The 15444-nt window shown below is 25.0% G+C and overlaps 4 protein-coding genes across 4 annotated transcripts; 1 reads left to right on the top strand and 3 right to left on the bottom strand.

Annotated features, from left to right (window-relative positions):
* Window positions 1–1003: 1003 nt before the first annotated feature.
* PCHAS_1109300 (conserved Plasmodium protein, unknown function) lies at window positions 1004–3914 on the bottom strand (the record flags this gene model as incomplete). Its single annotated transcript, XM_051320998.1, has 7 exons — window positions 1004–1069; window positions 1236–1366; window positions 1507–1701; window positions 1787–2012; window positions 2137–2363; window positions 2481–3551; window positions 3803–3914. The coding sequence occupies 7 exons, from the start codon at window positions 3912–3914 to the stop codon at window positions 1004–1006; spliced, it is 2028 nt and encodes a 675-aa protein (XP_051176953.1).
* Window positions 3915–4475: 561 nt separating this feature from the next.
* Window positions 4476–5837, bottom strand: PCHAS_1109200 (conserved protein, unknown function; the record flags this gene model as incomplete). The annotated part of the gene is made up of 1 exon (XM_016798543.1): window positions 4476–5837. One exon carries the CDS (start codon window positions 5835–5837, stop codon window positions 4476–4478), a length of 1362 nt encoding a protein of 453 aa, XP_016653936.1.
* Window positions 5838–6673: 836 nt separating this feature from the next.
* PCHAS_1109100 (phosphatidylinositol 4-kinase, putative) lies at window positions 6674–11577 on the bottom strand (the record flags this gene model as incomplete). Its single annotated transcript, XM_016798542.1, has 4 exons — window positions 6674–6772; window positions 6888–6976; window positions 7187–7502; window positions 7591–11577. The coding sequence occupies 4 exons, from the start codon at window positions 11575–11577 to the stop codon at window positions 6674–6676; spliced, it is 4491 nt and encodes a 1496-aa protein (XP_016653935.1).
* A 1699-nt stretch (window positions 11578–13276) lies between these two features.
* On the top strand, window positions 13277–15250 carry PCHAS_1109000 (conserved Plasmodium protein, unknown function; the record flags this gene model as incomplete). The annotated part of the gene is made up of 8 exons (XM_016798541.1): window positions 13277–13362; window positions 13535–13753; window positions 13845–13898; window positions 14021–14071; window positions 14188–14364; window positions 14445–14515; window positions 14651–14934; window positions 15116–15250. 8 exons carry the CDS (start codon window positions 13277–13279, stop codon window positions 15248–15250), a joined length of 1077 nt encoding a protein of 358 aa, XP_016653934.1.
* Between the last annotated feature and the right edge of the window lie 194 nt (window positions 15251–15444).

Raw genomic sequence — 15444 nt, 5'->3', positions numbered from 1 at the left:
TTAAGAATACAATTTGTACTTATAAATGGATTGACACAAATATCTTTCAGTTGATAATTAGAAAAAACCGTTTACCCACAAAAAATGTGTTCCATAATATATTTTATATAATACCTTCATTCGTCATACATATTATGTGCCTATATCCACATGTACTTGTGAAATTAAAACAATTAAATCGTTTATGGTTATACATATATTAATACATTTTCATGCACACACCTTGTTGTAATGCAAGAAATATGTTTTTACTCAAATTATATTCCATGGTTAATACTTTTTTTCCAATTTAATATGTATATATACTTATAAATATATACATATTGAAAAAATGGGGGAGAATTAATCCTTTAACAATATATTTTTTTTAAATGCATTTTATTGATGTTTAATAAGTTGATAATAAATGCATATGGAAATGGATTGATGAATATATGTTTTTTTAAGTTAATTTAATAAGAATAAATTTATATTCTTTTATTGTCTTTTTTTTACATTTTCCGCTTTTTTTTAATACTTTTTTTCTAACATTTAAATTATTTTTTAATGATATATTAATAAAATTAAAAAAATACAAAAATTGAAAAATGTAATAACATAAAAATTTAAATGTTATTAGTTCGCTGCAATTATTCCTTTTAGTTCCCCATTTTTTATATCACAATTTTAACACAAAACAAGTGTGTACTTTAATATAGAACGATAAAATTGTTAATCATTTATATTGAATAGTATTTTATTTTAAGGATATGTGTTTTTTCATATATAAGTTACACCTTTCTTGTTACGAACATATTTTTGTGTATCCACTTAAATGCATATTCAGGTTGGCACTTATATATTTTTTGAAGAGATTATGTTAAAATAATGTGAAAAAACGAAGAAAAATACACACACCACACATATATTATATATAAGTATAGCATATTTTGAAAATTTTAATTGTAAAGACTCGATAAAAAATTTATATTAGATATTTGTTTGGGTTTCTATTTTTGTTGTTTTATGTATTTACAATTTGTTTCCCTTCTTTTATTTTTAAAACTTCATCCAAAATATTTGTGGTTACCTATAAGAACATATTAAAAAGGAAGGCATGAAAATATTAGCAATTCTATATATGAATATGCACAAAAGGATATACAACTTTTTTAATGCAGATATAGCAAATGATTTGATAAGACAAAAACTTTTGAGTAACATTAAATATTTCATAAATATATATCTAATATTACATTATTAAAATATTTCAATAAGGTTATTCCATATGTAGTTATTCCCTCCATATTGCTCAGATGGTTGATTTTTTTTAAAGGAACAATATTTAGCAAATTTTTCATCTCATGAAGTTTTTCTATTTCCTTTTCTATAAAATATGTGGGAAAGTGAAAAAATGAATGAGGACAGACAAAATTAATAAATCTTATATTTTCGAAATATGTACACATTCATATTTATTTTAGCATTTCGTAAATATATTGCATGTGACTATATTTGTAAACAAACCTTCAAATTCTAAAAGCGGGTTAAACATTGTGAGACGGTCTATAAAACTTTGGTTAATGTATAATATTAATTCATTCCATTCATAATTTTGTAACATCTTTTTTGATAAAAATTTTGAATATTCATGATCTATTATTATAAAACAATGAAGTAAGGCTTGTAACATGTTATTGTTAAACTCAACCTTTATTTTATCTGTATAAGTTAAAAAATTTATTTTTTATTAATAATTTGTTGGAGAATTATATGAATATGAAAATTTTAATTTTTTTTTGTATACTTATTTGGCTAATCTTGTGTTTATATTTGAGGATTTTTTTTGCTATCCATTGGAATGAAGCCATGTAATTTATTAGGTTTGATGATTCTGTAAAATAATGATGATCAACTAATTTATTTTTAAATTTATTTATGATATTTTCCTGATTGATTTCTTGCATTTTTGTTTGCAACTTATCGATTAATTGTCTTTCGCTTCCATTCTCGCATTCTATCATATATTCAACCTGAATTTTTTGAAAGGATAGTTATGTTTATAGGTGTATATAATATATGAAAACATATTTAACTATTTTCATATGATTTGAACGAGTATATATAAGCTTTCTTTTTCCTTGCCTGTTTTTCGACAGATTTTCTTTCACACATTAACATTCGTATAATCAAGAGATAAGAGAAATGTATTAGGGCATAAATCTTTTGTTCATTTATTTTATTGACACTTCCTCTGTTATCTATACAAAGACACATTTCTATTTTTCTCTCGTTTTTTAAATCAACGATCCAATTTATCTTTTTTTCTTCCCTTATTTCAGGGTTTACCAGTTTGAATTCATTATCCTCCTGGGGTATACATGCTTATAAATTTAAAGTAAAATTATTTATTTTTATGTATTTTGTAATATGTGCATACTTCTTTCGAATGTAAATATAATTTTGATGAATGTGTATTTATATATACTCATTTTCCTTACCCATGCTTTCTAAACTATTGGATGTTGCTTGTTCCGATTGCTTTTTCATATTATATAAATAATTCAAAAAATTAAGATTATAACATGAATAATATACTAATGGGATGGAAAGAAAATCACCAGGAACCATATATTCATATAAAACTGATTGTTCGATATCCATGATTTCATATATATATGTACATTTATATGTTAGATTCATATTTAGAATTTTAATTAGTTTTTCGTCAAAATTTTCATATTCTTTTATCATTTCATTTTCTTTCTCTAATAAGTCTAAACCATCCTCTTTCTCTTTTTCTTCCGTTTCATCTTCTTCGTCACTCATTTCATTAATTGACTCTCCCTCATGTAAGGACCCGTCTTCTGTATTTTTGTCTGAACTAAGTTCATTTGAATTATTGGAATTTGGTGTACTATCATCCCCAATTTCGGAAATATCATCATTTTCTGTTTTATGACTCTCGTTTGTAGTCTGTTCGAAATCACATTTATTTATGATTTTCAAACGATTTTTGTTTTCGTAAAAAAGTTTAATATTTGGAAATAAATTTTCACTTAATTCATCATAAGTATAATTTTTCTTTATAACATTAGGAAATATATAATTTTTTTCAAAAAAAAAATTGTCTTTTTTTGTTTCTGGAAATTGTTTAAATATGCTTTCATATTGAATATCATTAAGTACCATTTCGTTTTTTATGTTACATTTGTCACTAGCAAAAAGAATTTTCAAGATATTTTTTTTATGCATATTTTTTTTTTTTTTCTCTGTCTTTTTTCCATTTTCTATCTCTGTATACATTTTCCCTATATATACATTTTCAGCATCCAAAACATTTTTAATTATATTTAATAAGCTTCCCAGTTTTTCGAATAAAGTTCCATCATTTTCGTGTCCAAATTTATATAAATCTTTAATACTATTTTTTGTGAAATTTTTATTTATTTCATCATGTATTTTAATATGGTATGAATTTATTTTTTTTATGAACTTTTTTTTCTTTTTTTTTTTGTCTTCATTGAAGGTTGTAAAGTTTTTTAGCTGTTGGCTTATAACATTTAAAGGGTCTTTTTTCCCAGTATAATTAATGAAAAGGCAAAAAAAAAACAGATAAGAATGAAATAAAAATATATAAAGGTAAGGTGGTGATTGAAATACTACAACATAGATCTTCTATTTCGCGATTTTTGCAAAGAACACAGTTTTATACGAAAAATAACATCATTCAATATATGTACACAAATTCTTATTTTATGTATGCATAGAATATATTTCTTGGTTCATAAAAAACATAAATTTTTTTCTTTATGTTCATTACCTTCTGTATCTGTCTTTATTGCATATAGCATGGATTTCGCCAAGGAATATCCGATACATGCTTTAATATAATTTAAATTTTCTTCACTTATATTTGCTATAGTATCTTCCATTTTTACAAATGTGTATACATTCATATATGATAATAAATAAGGTGTAAATTTCGCATGAAATTTATTATTTTTTTTCGTTTTCAATGTGATTCGCATATATATATTATGCAAATATCGGAAGAAATTATATTTCTTTCTTCGCCTTATATTTTGTCATTTTTCTATTTGTTGTTTTATTTTATCGGATGATTATATATTTTTTCTTAGAAAGTTTCGAAAAGACAAAGGGATAAAATAACGCACACAAAGAAAAGGACATATACATATGCATGAATTACCTCAATAAAAACACAATCCATGTGCACCTACACATTTGTGGATTATTTTAAAAAATAGGATGAAGAAAAATGAAAATGTATATAATAAAAATTCTATACATCTTATTTCATTCAAAATTTATATAATGCAAAAATGTGTAAAAATATTTTAATTTAAAAAAAAAAAAAAGTGGGGAGTATAATTATGGCTAGCTCTCCCATTACAATTATGGAAATATTTCACTAAAAAAAGTGATATATGTAAACATTTGAATAGTGAACATATTTCATAAGCGGAATAATATTATGATTCTTTATTTATTTGATCAACTAACATTTCCCATTTACTATAAGACCATGACGTAAGTAAGGCTTGATTTTTTTTTCTTTTTTTTACTTCTCCTAATGGGTGTGAAGAATTGTGTGTGTTTTCTTCATCATTTTTGGGGGCCTTATCATCATTTTCATTATTTTGGTCTATGTTTTCGCTTGATTTAATGCATAAAATATCATCATCATTTTTATAAAATTCTACATGACCTTTTGATATAAGTAATGTAACCAAAAATAAACGAAATGTTGTTTCATTAAATCCATTAACTGGATCACAATCAATAATAAAATTATAAAATTTTACATTTTTTTGAGTTTTTTCAAGCTCATTTAATTTGGTTTTAAGTTTCATAGACTGTTCATAAGTTTCTAATTTTATCTCAGGTTCATTATCATGCGAATAATCTTTTAACCTTTTATAAGTATTGCTTGATTTTTTAGTTCTGGTATAGGTTCTTCTTTTAGGTATTTCAAGACGAAACTTATTATCAGCAGTCATAAAAAGATGTAAAGGGATAGTGTCATAACTTATTGTACAATATGGCAATGTTTGTATATTAAAATATTCTGATATTTTTAAAAAACTCAATTTTGGTCTTGCATTTTGACTATGTGTAAAACTATTATTATCATCATTATGTTGAGATTCAGTGTCTGGTTCACTATCTTCGGAAAACAAATCTAGAAATGTATTTATTATTAATCTTAGTTTTCCCCTTAGAGTAAGAGTACTTAAACTTTCTGCTTTAAAATTTATGATTTTTGATACGGTTTTTCCATATTGACATGACTTTTGTAATTTACTTATTTTATCATCTATCTTCAGAACAATAGTTCTATCCTTTTGTATAGCTTTATTTAACATATGATTTTTTTTAGGTTGTATCAATTCTTCTATATTTAATTTATCGATTTCATTTTGTATATACATTTCATCGATTATGGCGTCTTCGTCACTTGGGACTAGCTCAACGTCATCATCACTTTGGTCTCCCTCACCTTCGTCATCACTTTGAACTATTCCAACGTCATCATTTTGGATCATTCCAACGTCGTCATTTTGAATCATTCCCACTTCGCTGTTCTGAACTATTCCAACTTCTTCGTCGTTTGTAACAATTCCAATTTCTTCTTCGTTTCGAACAATTCCAACTTCTTCATTGCTTTGAACATTTCCAACTTCTTTGTTATTTTGAACTATCTCAACATCATCGTCGCTTTGGATTGTTTCAACTTGATTGTTTTGAATTATCTCAACTTCATCGTCGTTTTGAACTATTTGAACTTCATCATCGCTTTGGATTATTTCAACTTCTTCTTCCTCTTCACCCATTTTCGTGAAGAAATTACTACATTAGATAAGTATATATATGTGTGTGTGTGTATATATTACAGAGTATTATTTATTGTATTTTTAAAGAGCATTCCATCATTTTATCCTTTTATATACCCTATTACCGTTATGACATGAAATATTTTTTTCTTTGTTTTTCGATCATTTGCTATGCATATAATAATATGCATATATAAATATATATATATTTTTTTACACTATTTTCTTAATTTTATAAAAAAATTTAACACCCTCCCCTTATTTAAAACACGTTTGCAATATATAAGAAAAAAAAAGCTTGAGGAAATCGAAGAAAAAATAGCATACATTTAGTTTCAAATGAATGCAAAATAGAGGAACTAAATAATAGTGTAATTTAAATGTAAGAGTTTTAATTAAAAAAAATAATAATTAAAATAACCATTTCATACACAAATTAAAAAAGCAAATGCAAATAATTGATGAAATGGAAAAATTAAAAAAAAAAAAAGAAAAGTTATATGTAATATAGTAACGAAGGGAATGACAAAAAAAAATATTATATGCACATTCTATGCAATATTTTGAAAACATTAGCATACCAAAATTAAACAGAAAAATAAAAAAAAACAAAATATAGCAATTTGGACAATGATAGCATATTTTCAATAATCAGAAATATATAAAAATCAAAAAAACATGTTAAAATGAGGCTATCAATTGAATTACACGCACATAAATATATGGATTCCCTTTTGTGGTATGCTTTATTCGCTAACTTTGCGTATATATGATTTTTTTTTTTCATAATATTTTTAATTTACTGAAAGGTATGTTACATTTGTTTAGATATAAATTTACATAATTCCATTTGTTATTCGTTGAAAATAATCATATTGAACACTTCGGAAGTTATTGATAGAGGCTTCAATTAATGCGTTAATTCGTTGTATACACTGTAGAAAAAAAACAAATATATTGTTTAAAGCGCTTATACAAAAGTGTAAATATAATATGGATTGTACTATTATAATAAAAGTGTAATACTATATATTAGGCATATTTGCTTACCGTGTCAACAGTTAAATTTGTCATAAATCTCTCTTTTAAGGAATCGATGCAAAACTGTGTTCCATTCGCAAAGCATGGCATTTTCAGAGCTGAAAAAAGGAATGAATCCAAAAATAAAGATAGAAAAATGTATGCAAATAAATCAAGGAATAAATATGTAGCCCATAGTATATATCACTAACTATGCAAAGTGATAAGTGAAACAAACATAATGATAGTGACATTAATGCATTACTAAAGCGTAGTAAACAAATTGAGATGTTTGGCTTGCCCTCATTTTATTATTATGCAAAATTTACCTGGCATCATTAACTCAACAAGGAGAATAATTTCTTCAGAATGTTTGCGAGCTTCTAAAAATCCGCTAACAATGAGGCGTCTAAAATATTCATAATTATCTGAATTTTCCCCATCCATAATATCTAAATATTCTTGTGTTAATTTAAAAGGTGATGTTTCAAAATTAACATTTCCTGGTGAGTTTGTTAGCATGAACCCATAATCTATATGTATTAGATGCCCATATGAATCTAATAACATATTTCCGTTATGTCTATCCTTCACTTGCAGCAAATACGAAATTAAGGAGTACGCTGCATGGCTTTCTATAAAATTCTGCAGAAATAATTGGAAAGGTACACATATATATAAAACACATACGAACATGATAATGCAAATATGTATATAATAAATAATGTCGAACCTTTTTGGCCTCAAATATGTAATCCGCAAAGACGATGTTGAAAATCGTTGAAATGCTATCTGTGCCAAACTTTCTTTTGAGTGAATCAACAGAACAAGTATCATGGACATATTCAATTATTCCTGAGTTCGATCCAGTGACTAATATTTCATAAGGGCGTAACCATAATGGCAAACCAGCATTATCAAATATAATTTTGAATTGTTTAATTAATTGAGAAGCTAATAATTCTTGTCGTAAATCATCACCCCCTTTTACTATGACAGATTTAAGATCCCAAGATTTTAATTTACCATAAGGTGATATTTTTCGAATTTTTTTTTTCTTATCTTCAAATAATTCTCCCCATAATAATGTTTTTATAATTTTACAATTTTTCTTTTTAAATTCTTCATTTAAATAATTTTCGACTTTAAAATATTCACTTATATCTGGTAACATAGAAGGTAATTCTACAGAATAATAGCAGTTTCTTGTATTAGGAGGATGTGATGATAATACACTAGCTTGTTTTCCACTATTTTCTCCATTATTATTATTTCCAACCCTTTTCATTAAATTTGTTTCTTTTTTATCGCATGCTTCTCCGCTTTCTTGATTTGTTTTTTTTAAATTTTCATCTTGTTCGGCAGTTTGGTTATCTGTGGAGTTAGCGCTTGCTTCGTTATATTCGCATATATCGCTATTTTCTCCAGTTTGATTATTATCAGCCGATTTGAAGTTATTTAAATAGTTTGGCATAGATGCAGATCTGGTGGTTATAAATTTATCTGTTTTGATTCCTAGTGCCGATGATTCATTAGATGCACTATTTATTTCATTTTTATTATCATTGTTATTTTGTTTTCTTGATTTTCTTCTTTCCATTTCATTGTTATTATATTCTTTATCACTATATCCATCATTTGATTTTTCTTTTGCTAATCCAATGCATTTTTTAATAAGATATATATTTTCTTCATCTTCAGAAGTAAAAGATATTAAATTTTCTCTCCTTAAATCATTTACTATAGCATTATATACATAAAGATCATTCATTTTTATTGCATTTAAATCTTTGAAATAGTTTAAACTACTATTTGTGCTACTAACTTCACTAGGTTCATCATCAGCACTATTTGTATTGCTATTTAGCTTGCTAGTTTGTTCGTCCCTATAATTATAAAACTCTTGATAATGTTTATCATCATAATATGGATAGGAGTTTTCATTGGATTCATAGTATCGATTTCCACTAGTTCTTCCTATATTTTTGTTACTATTATTTATTAATATTTTTTTATTTTGTTCTTCATAACTAGGTCTCATCTCACATTCATAGGAACTACCATTTTCATTATATCCTCCATAATTTTTTGTAAGAATATAATTATTATGTTTTAATTCATCATCACTTTTTTCATTTTTTGAATGCTCATCATCACTGATATAACTTTTTACCCCTGATTCTTTTTCATTAGTCTGTGCCGTTTTAATTGAATTGTTATTCTTATAATTTTCTATATTAAATAATCTATTACTTACATAAAATGTATTATCACTAATATGTGAAATATCTTCATCTAAATCTGCTACTTCAAAGACCAATAAATATGGTGCTCGTTTTTTTGAAAAAAATATTTTACATTCATCATTATTAAAATGTAATATTTGTAAATGTTTAGAACTCTTTTTTTGTTTTCTTCTTGATCCACATCTATCTGATTTACTATCAGATATTGATTCCATTGGTATACATAAACCTGTCATGGAAAAAATATTTTCACAAGAAGCTACTATACACCTTCTCATAATCATCCATGTATTTAAGGAATATAAAAATTTGTTTAGCAATGTATTTCGTGCATCTATATCAGTTTCATTTGCTAACAGATTAGATGTTGTTATTAATAAATTTATAAAATTGTTCAGCAAGCTAAAATAATCACATCTTCTTTGTTTCATAAAAAATTGTTGTAGCTCTTCAATCATATCAAAACTATAATTACAATCTGGGAGTGAAAATTTGGAAAAACTTAATGGGTCTCCTAATTTTGCATAAGTACTTGGTAATTTTATTTTCCCCGATGCTGCAGTTAAAGGCCCTATATTTATTATATAACATGATGGCATTTGGGGTGATAAAGGTTTATTTTGATTTTTATCTTTTTTTTCTTTTTTCGCCTCAAAAATATGTGCGCATTTAGGACAAACCCCGTCGTTATAGTTTTGTTCTGCACCGAGATAATTATTATTTTCTGTTTCCTCATTAATATGTTCAGAATTTGGATGCATTGGTTGAGGAGCTTCCACTTTTTCTCCATCCACTATATCACTATTTTGCTGATCATTGTTCTTAATATGACTTGAACAAAAACAAGTTTCTTTAAATATTCTGTCTGAATTATTTGAAGATGATAATATATTTGCTTTTTCTACTGGATTGCTAAATCCTTTTAAACTATATGAATTACTAAGAAATTTATTAAATGTTTTAATTTGATTTATTTTTTCATTTGTTCTTATTTTTTTTATAATAAATTTTCTTTTAAATAAAAGTGGGTATGCCAAAATAAGAAGATCCGTTTTTTTATCTTCCTTAAAAATTTTACATTCACTATTTAATGGTTTACAATTAACTACAGCCATTTCAATTTCTTGTATCATTTTTTGAGATATTTCTTTATACTTAGGTATATTATCTTCAACAATTGAATTGTATATCCAATTTAATTTTAAAGCAAAATGCATAGATTTACTAGCTTTATCTAAAAGAAATCGATAAAGAGATGATGATTCATATCGTACTAACGATATTTGACATAATTGAGGTAAGTAAAATAATATATCTTCAGGATTTCTTTGAGTATATAATGAATTTACTAAATACTCATGTACCCCTACTTCTTTTCTATCATATAAATATCTAATATGTAAATGAGTGTCAAAATATTCACATCGAAACAGCCTTAAAAGACTTCCCTCTTTTAAAGTATTTCGAGAGAAACTCGGTTTATTATCACGATCATCTCGACCCCCACTTCCATTACCATTACTTGGGTTTATTTCATTTTTATTATTTTCATAATTTTCATCATTATCATTTTTTTTAATTTCATTTATAATCTTAGGTTTTGATGATGGTATTTCTCTAAATATTTTGGAAATACTTTCTCTCATTTTTGCACTAATAGATGAGATACTACCATCAAATCTATCACTTGATTCGGTAGGTCCATCTACTTTATTTTTTTCTTTTTCATTAATTTCAGTTTCAAGTTTTTTTTCATACATTTCTATAATACGTCGATTTTTTTCTGCTGCATCGTCTATTAATTTTTTACCCTCTCCACAATCATTTTCTACTGCATTTGATTCGTTATTATGATTAGGTTTTTCTAAACAATTTTCATTTTGCAATTTTTCTTCGACGTAAGTAGCATCATTTATGTGTTCGCCACTTTCTACTGAATTAGTATCCTCTCTTTTTTCGACTCCAATATGATTTGCATCAATAGTCGCATCGCCTATATTTTTATCTGCTTGGTTTGAAGTAAGATTAATATCATTTCCTTCATTATGCATATTTTCATTTTTACTTGTGTTTGTGTCTATAAAGGTATTTTTATTATCTTCATTTGCACCATTTAAATCAGATTTTATATTTACAATGTTACTATCATCCACATTTTGAACATTCAAGCTAGATGCATTTTGTTCATCCAGATTTGTATCCTGCTTATAATCGTTTTTATTTAAATTGTCACTAAGGCCTTGTTTGCTATTTATAGTTTGTATTTCTTCACTTGTTATCATATTTGGATCTTGTATACAAACATTATCTGATTTGTCAGTTTGCGTATTGCAATTATGGTCAGGTAATTCTGTACATTTATTTTCAACTTCTGGTAGTTTTTCATGTTGATCTTCCTTTTCATCATTAATCATATTTGTTGAGATAGAGGGATCTTCTTTTTCCCCCATCGGCTGTTTTTCCTGTTCCATCATACGAATGTATGTACATATGGAAACATAAGCTTGTATAGATATGTATATATATTAATATACGCTTATATATACATAAATGTATATATTTGAATATTTATTTGGTGATTAATTTTCGCATTTTTATGTGTATGGATTGTATGCTTATATTCTTTTCAGAAAAAAATATTATTGGAAAATCTTTGTTTTGAAAAGAATGATTAAACATGAATCTTTAAAAAACTTAAAAAAAAAAATAAATATGGATAATATTATATAGCTTTATTAATTATAGTAGTATTTATTATTTGTAGTAATAATATATTCTTTCCTATTCTTAAAGCCGTAATTAATAAAAGTTCACTATTTTTTTTTTCATTGTATATGCTATATTTTAATTTACTCGCTTAATTCAATTTTTCTTTTTTTTTTTATAATTTTTTATATTTATATATTTGACCTTAAAATATATCATTACCTTATAAATAAGTTCCTGTTCACTATTTATTTGTATGCTATTTTTTTGGTACTATTATTATTTTTATTTATATATTTTTCTCAATTTCACATCATTGAGCTTCTTCATTTTTTCACTTTTTTTTTTAATATTTATAACTATTGTGACTTCTTTAATAATTGAAAAATTGTATAAATAAAATGGTAATTTTTTTTTATTGGAAATTTTAAAAAAAAAAGAATAAGATCCTCTTTAAATCTAAAATGTAATTAATATAAAGTAGTATATATAGTGCATGGGAAATATATAAAATAATATAATACTCAAATTATTCTCTTTTTTTTTTTGCTTTCATGATTTTACTATTCATATAATACCTGAATTCTACGTTCTACTGTTTTTTTTTTCTTTTTTTTTTATATATATTTCTTTGTGTGTATTAAATATATGTAGTGAAAATGGGGATATTATATAAAAGCTAGTCTGTTCTAAAATAAAAAAAAAAAAAAGACAAAAATATCTCTGGTAATATAAAGGGGAAATATAAGCATATATATTCTTATGTATATAAGTATTAATATACCAAATAAGGTTGTTATATATATATTTTTTTTTTAAGAAAAATGATAAAATTTGTAATGTGTGCACTTATGTACTTATAAATTTGGTGGGGTACAAATATGTGGGCTTATTATTTTTTGTATATATTATGATGTGATAAAACGAATAAATTATCAACAAAAAGAACATACATTTTAATAAATATAGAAAGACTATAGTTAATTTTTTTTGTCCATTATGAGTGCTAAACAAAACTAGCCATAAGTGGAGTAAAGAAAAAACGGTAGATTTCTTTAATACAGGTCTTACAAAGTATGTACACTATTTTTTCTAAAAATATAATCATTGCTAATAATAATAGATAGTAGCAATGGATACTATATGAGTTTATTTTTTGTTCCTTTTGTCCACAGACCTTTTATTTATACAATCTTTTATTTATACGACCTTTTAATTGTTTACATTCCTAAAGTTTTTATTTATTATAGCTTAAAAATATATAACTTGTCTTTATTTATTTTTCTCTTGGCACATATGCATACATAAAGCGAAGTTGTCCATCTTTTTTGTTCTATTATTTTTGTCCTATTTTTGTTGCATATTTTCTACTATTTTGTGATAAAAATTTTAGTCAAATTGTTACAATTATACTACAATTTTTTTTTTTTTTTGGCTCACTATTTTATGCAAATCTGTTCATAAAAAATGAGACCTGAATTGGACACTTCGACTATTCCTGAAAATACAGAGGATCAAAATATTAAAATGACCACAGACTATTTAATCAAAAAGTAAAAAATATATAAAATAAATAACACATATGCTTGTAAAATATTCTTTGGTTTATTATTTTTTCCATATATTCTTGCCTCTTATTTATCAAGCATATTCGATATATTTCTAGCTTGTTTATTTTCTATCACATATACATAATTGTACCAATTTATTTGCCTTTCTTTAAAGTGAACCCCTCGAAAAGTATCTTAATTTTTATTCATCACAAAATGAATACCGTGATAAGACAGGTGATGGAATAGGAAACATAAAATCGAGTATCGAAATTCCTAACGATAGTAACATAGGATCCAATATAATGAACACAGTCGAATTTAATGATACGAATGATGAGGATTTATATAATGAGTTGGAAAAAAATGAGATTGAAAATTTGCGTTCCCTAAAGTAAGTTTCCTTTTTCTTTTCTCTTTTCTATTTTTTACAACTTCTTATCCCCTCTATACAATATATTTTTTTACTTTTTCATTATTAACAGAAATATTATGTACAATGATTATTTTGGGAATATAACACCACATAATAAATATGGGTATTTTTTATGTCTCTATTTTATTACTGTATTATTTTTATACTATAAACAGTATGATATTTATCTTTATATATTTATTACTGTTCTAACTCGTGTTCATATTTCTATATTCTTTTTATTAGTGAAGAAATAGAGGAATCAGACAATCCCCTGAATTTAGAACAAAAAATAGAGTAACCACCAATTTTCGTTTAATGTCTAATTGCCTTATTCATTCTTGAAATTTCAATCATGGGCTTTCATAAATCGCAAACTTAAAATAAAAATTTTACAAATCCCAATTTTGTAGATTACGTAATAATATGGAATATTATAAACGAAATGAACAAAGATATGGCGAAAAAAGTCAAGATGACATTTTAATCACATCAGATAGGGAATTAATTCAGAGTATTGGAAAAGAAGATAAACAAAATTTATGGAGCAGTGAAAAGGCATCATTATTTTTTAACAAAAGTCTTTTAAGGTAATAAATTGAATACTTACATGTGTATATATATATGTGGACATATTTATGCATATTTTTTTTTTGCTTATATTTTTTAGAGTCCCTAACGAGAACACCACCAAAGGTATTTCTACTCCTTCAAGTCTTCAAAAAGCTGATATAATAAAAAGTATGTTTTTTTTCAAGCTATACATATTTGAACAAAACAAGTGGTCGATTTATCATAGTATGATGACAATAGGTATATGCATGTTTTGATCAAATATAAAATATATTTTTATTTATTGAAAATCTTTATTTTTAGATGAGAAAAATGAAATAAGTTGTGCTGAATATAATGAATGTGCTTTAACACATGATTTTTTTGAAACTATTGAAAATTTAAATACGAAAGTTTTCGAAAAATATAATAAATTAAAAGAGGTATCAGAAAATTTAATAAATGTTATAAATACATCTGATTTTGAAAAGAGGATAAACAATTTATTAAAATTAAGTGATAGCAATTCTGAGCTTATTGATCAGTTTAAAAAAAAGAGTGAAGAGTGTATTCGCAAATGTAGCCAATTTGAGACAACGTCAGAAAATGTAAGAAAAAATATATATGCATAGTCCTCGCTAATAATAAAACAATATGCTCGTCAAATAAACACTTTTCATATTTGTTGTCCAATACAATTATGAACAAATTAATAATATTGAATAAGTGAATATTGCATTTTCTATGATACACCCTCTAAGCTTTATCATTTTTTTTTCACATTTTTAGCTGATGGGCGAATGTATCAACACAATGGCCTATAGCAGCATTTGCTATGGGGAATGGATGTGTTTACATTCCTATGAAATTGATTCGATTTACAAAGATTTAGACAACTTAAAAGAATTTGTTCAGATAAACTGATTTTATGAAAAAAATAAAAAATCAAATAAAAAAATGTAAAAAAAAATAATAAAATAGTAACCAAATAAGGTGCACACAGATATATACATCCTAGATTGCCCCGATTATAGAAAAATTATTTTGCGGCTTAAATCGTTTTGGCAATTCTATGACGTGATCATAATATTTTGATATATCTAATTTTTTTTATTTTG

The sequence above is a fragment of the Plasmodium chabaudi genome, assembly GCF_900002335.3.
Source record: "Plasmodium chabaudi chabaudi strain AS genome assembly, chromosome: 11".
In the NCBI taxonomy this organism is placed as follows: Eukaryota; Apicomplexa; class Aconoidasida; order Haemosporida; family Plasmodiidae; genus Plasmodium; species Plasmodium chabaudi.
This window is presented reverse-complemented; position numbering and strand designations above follow the sequence as displayed.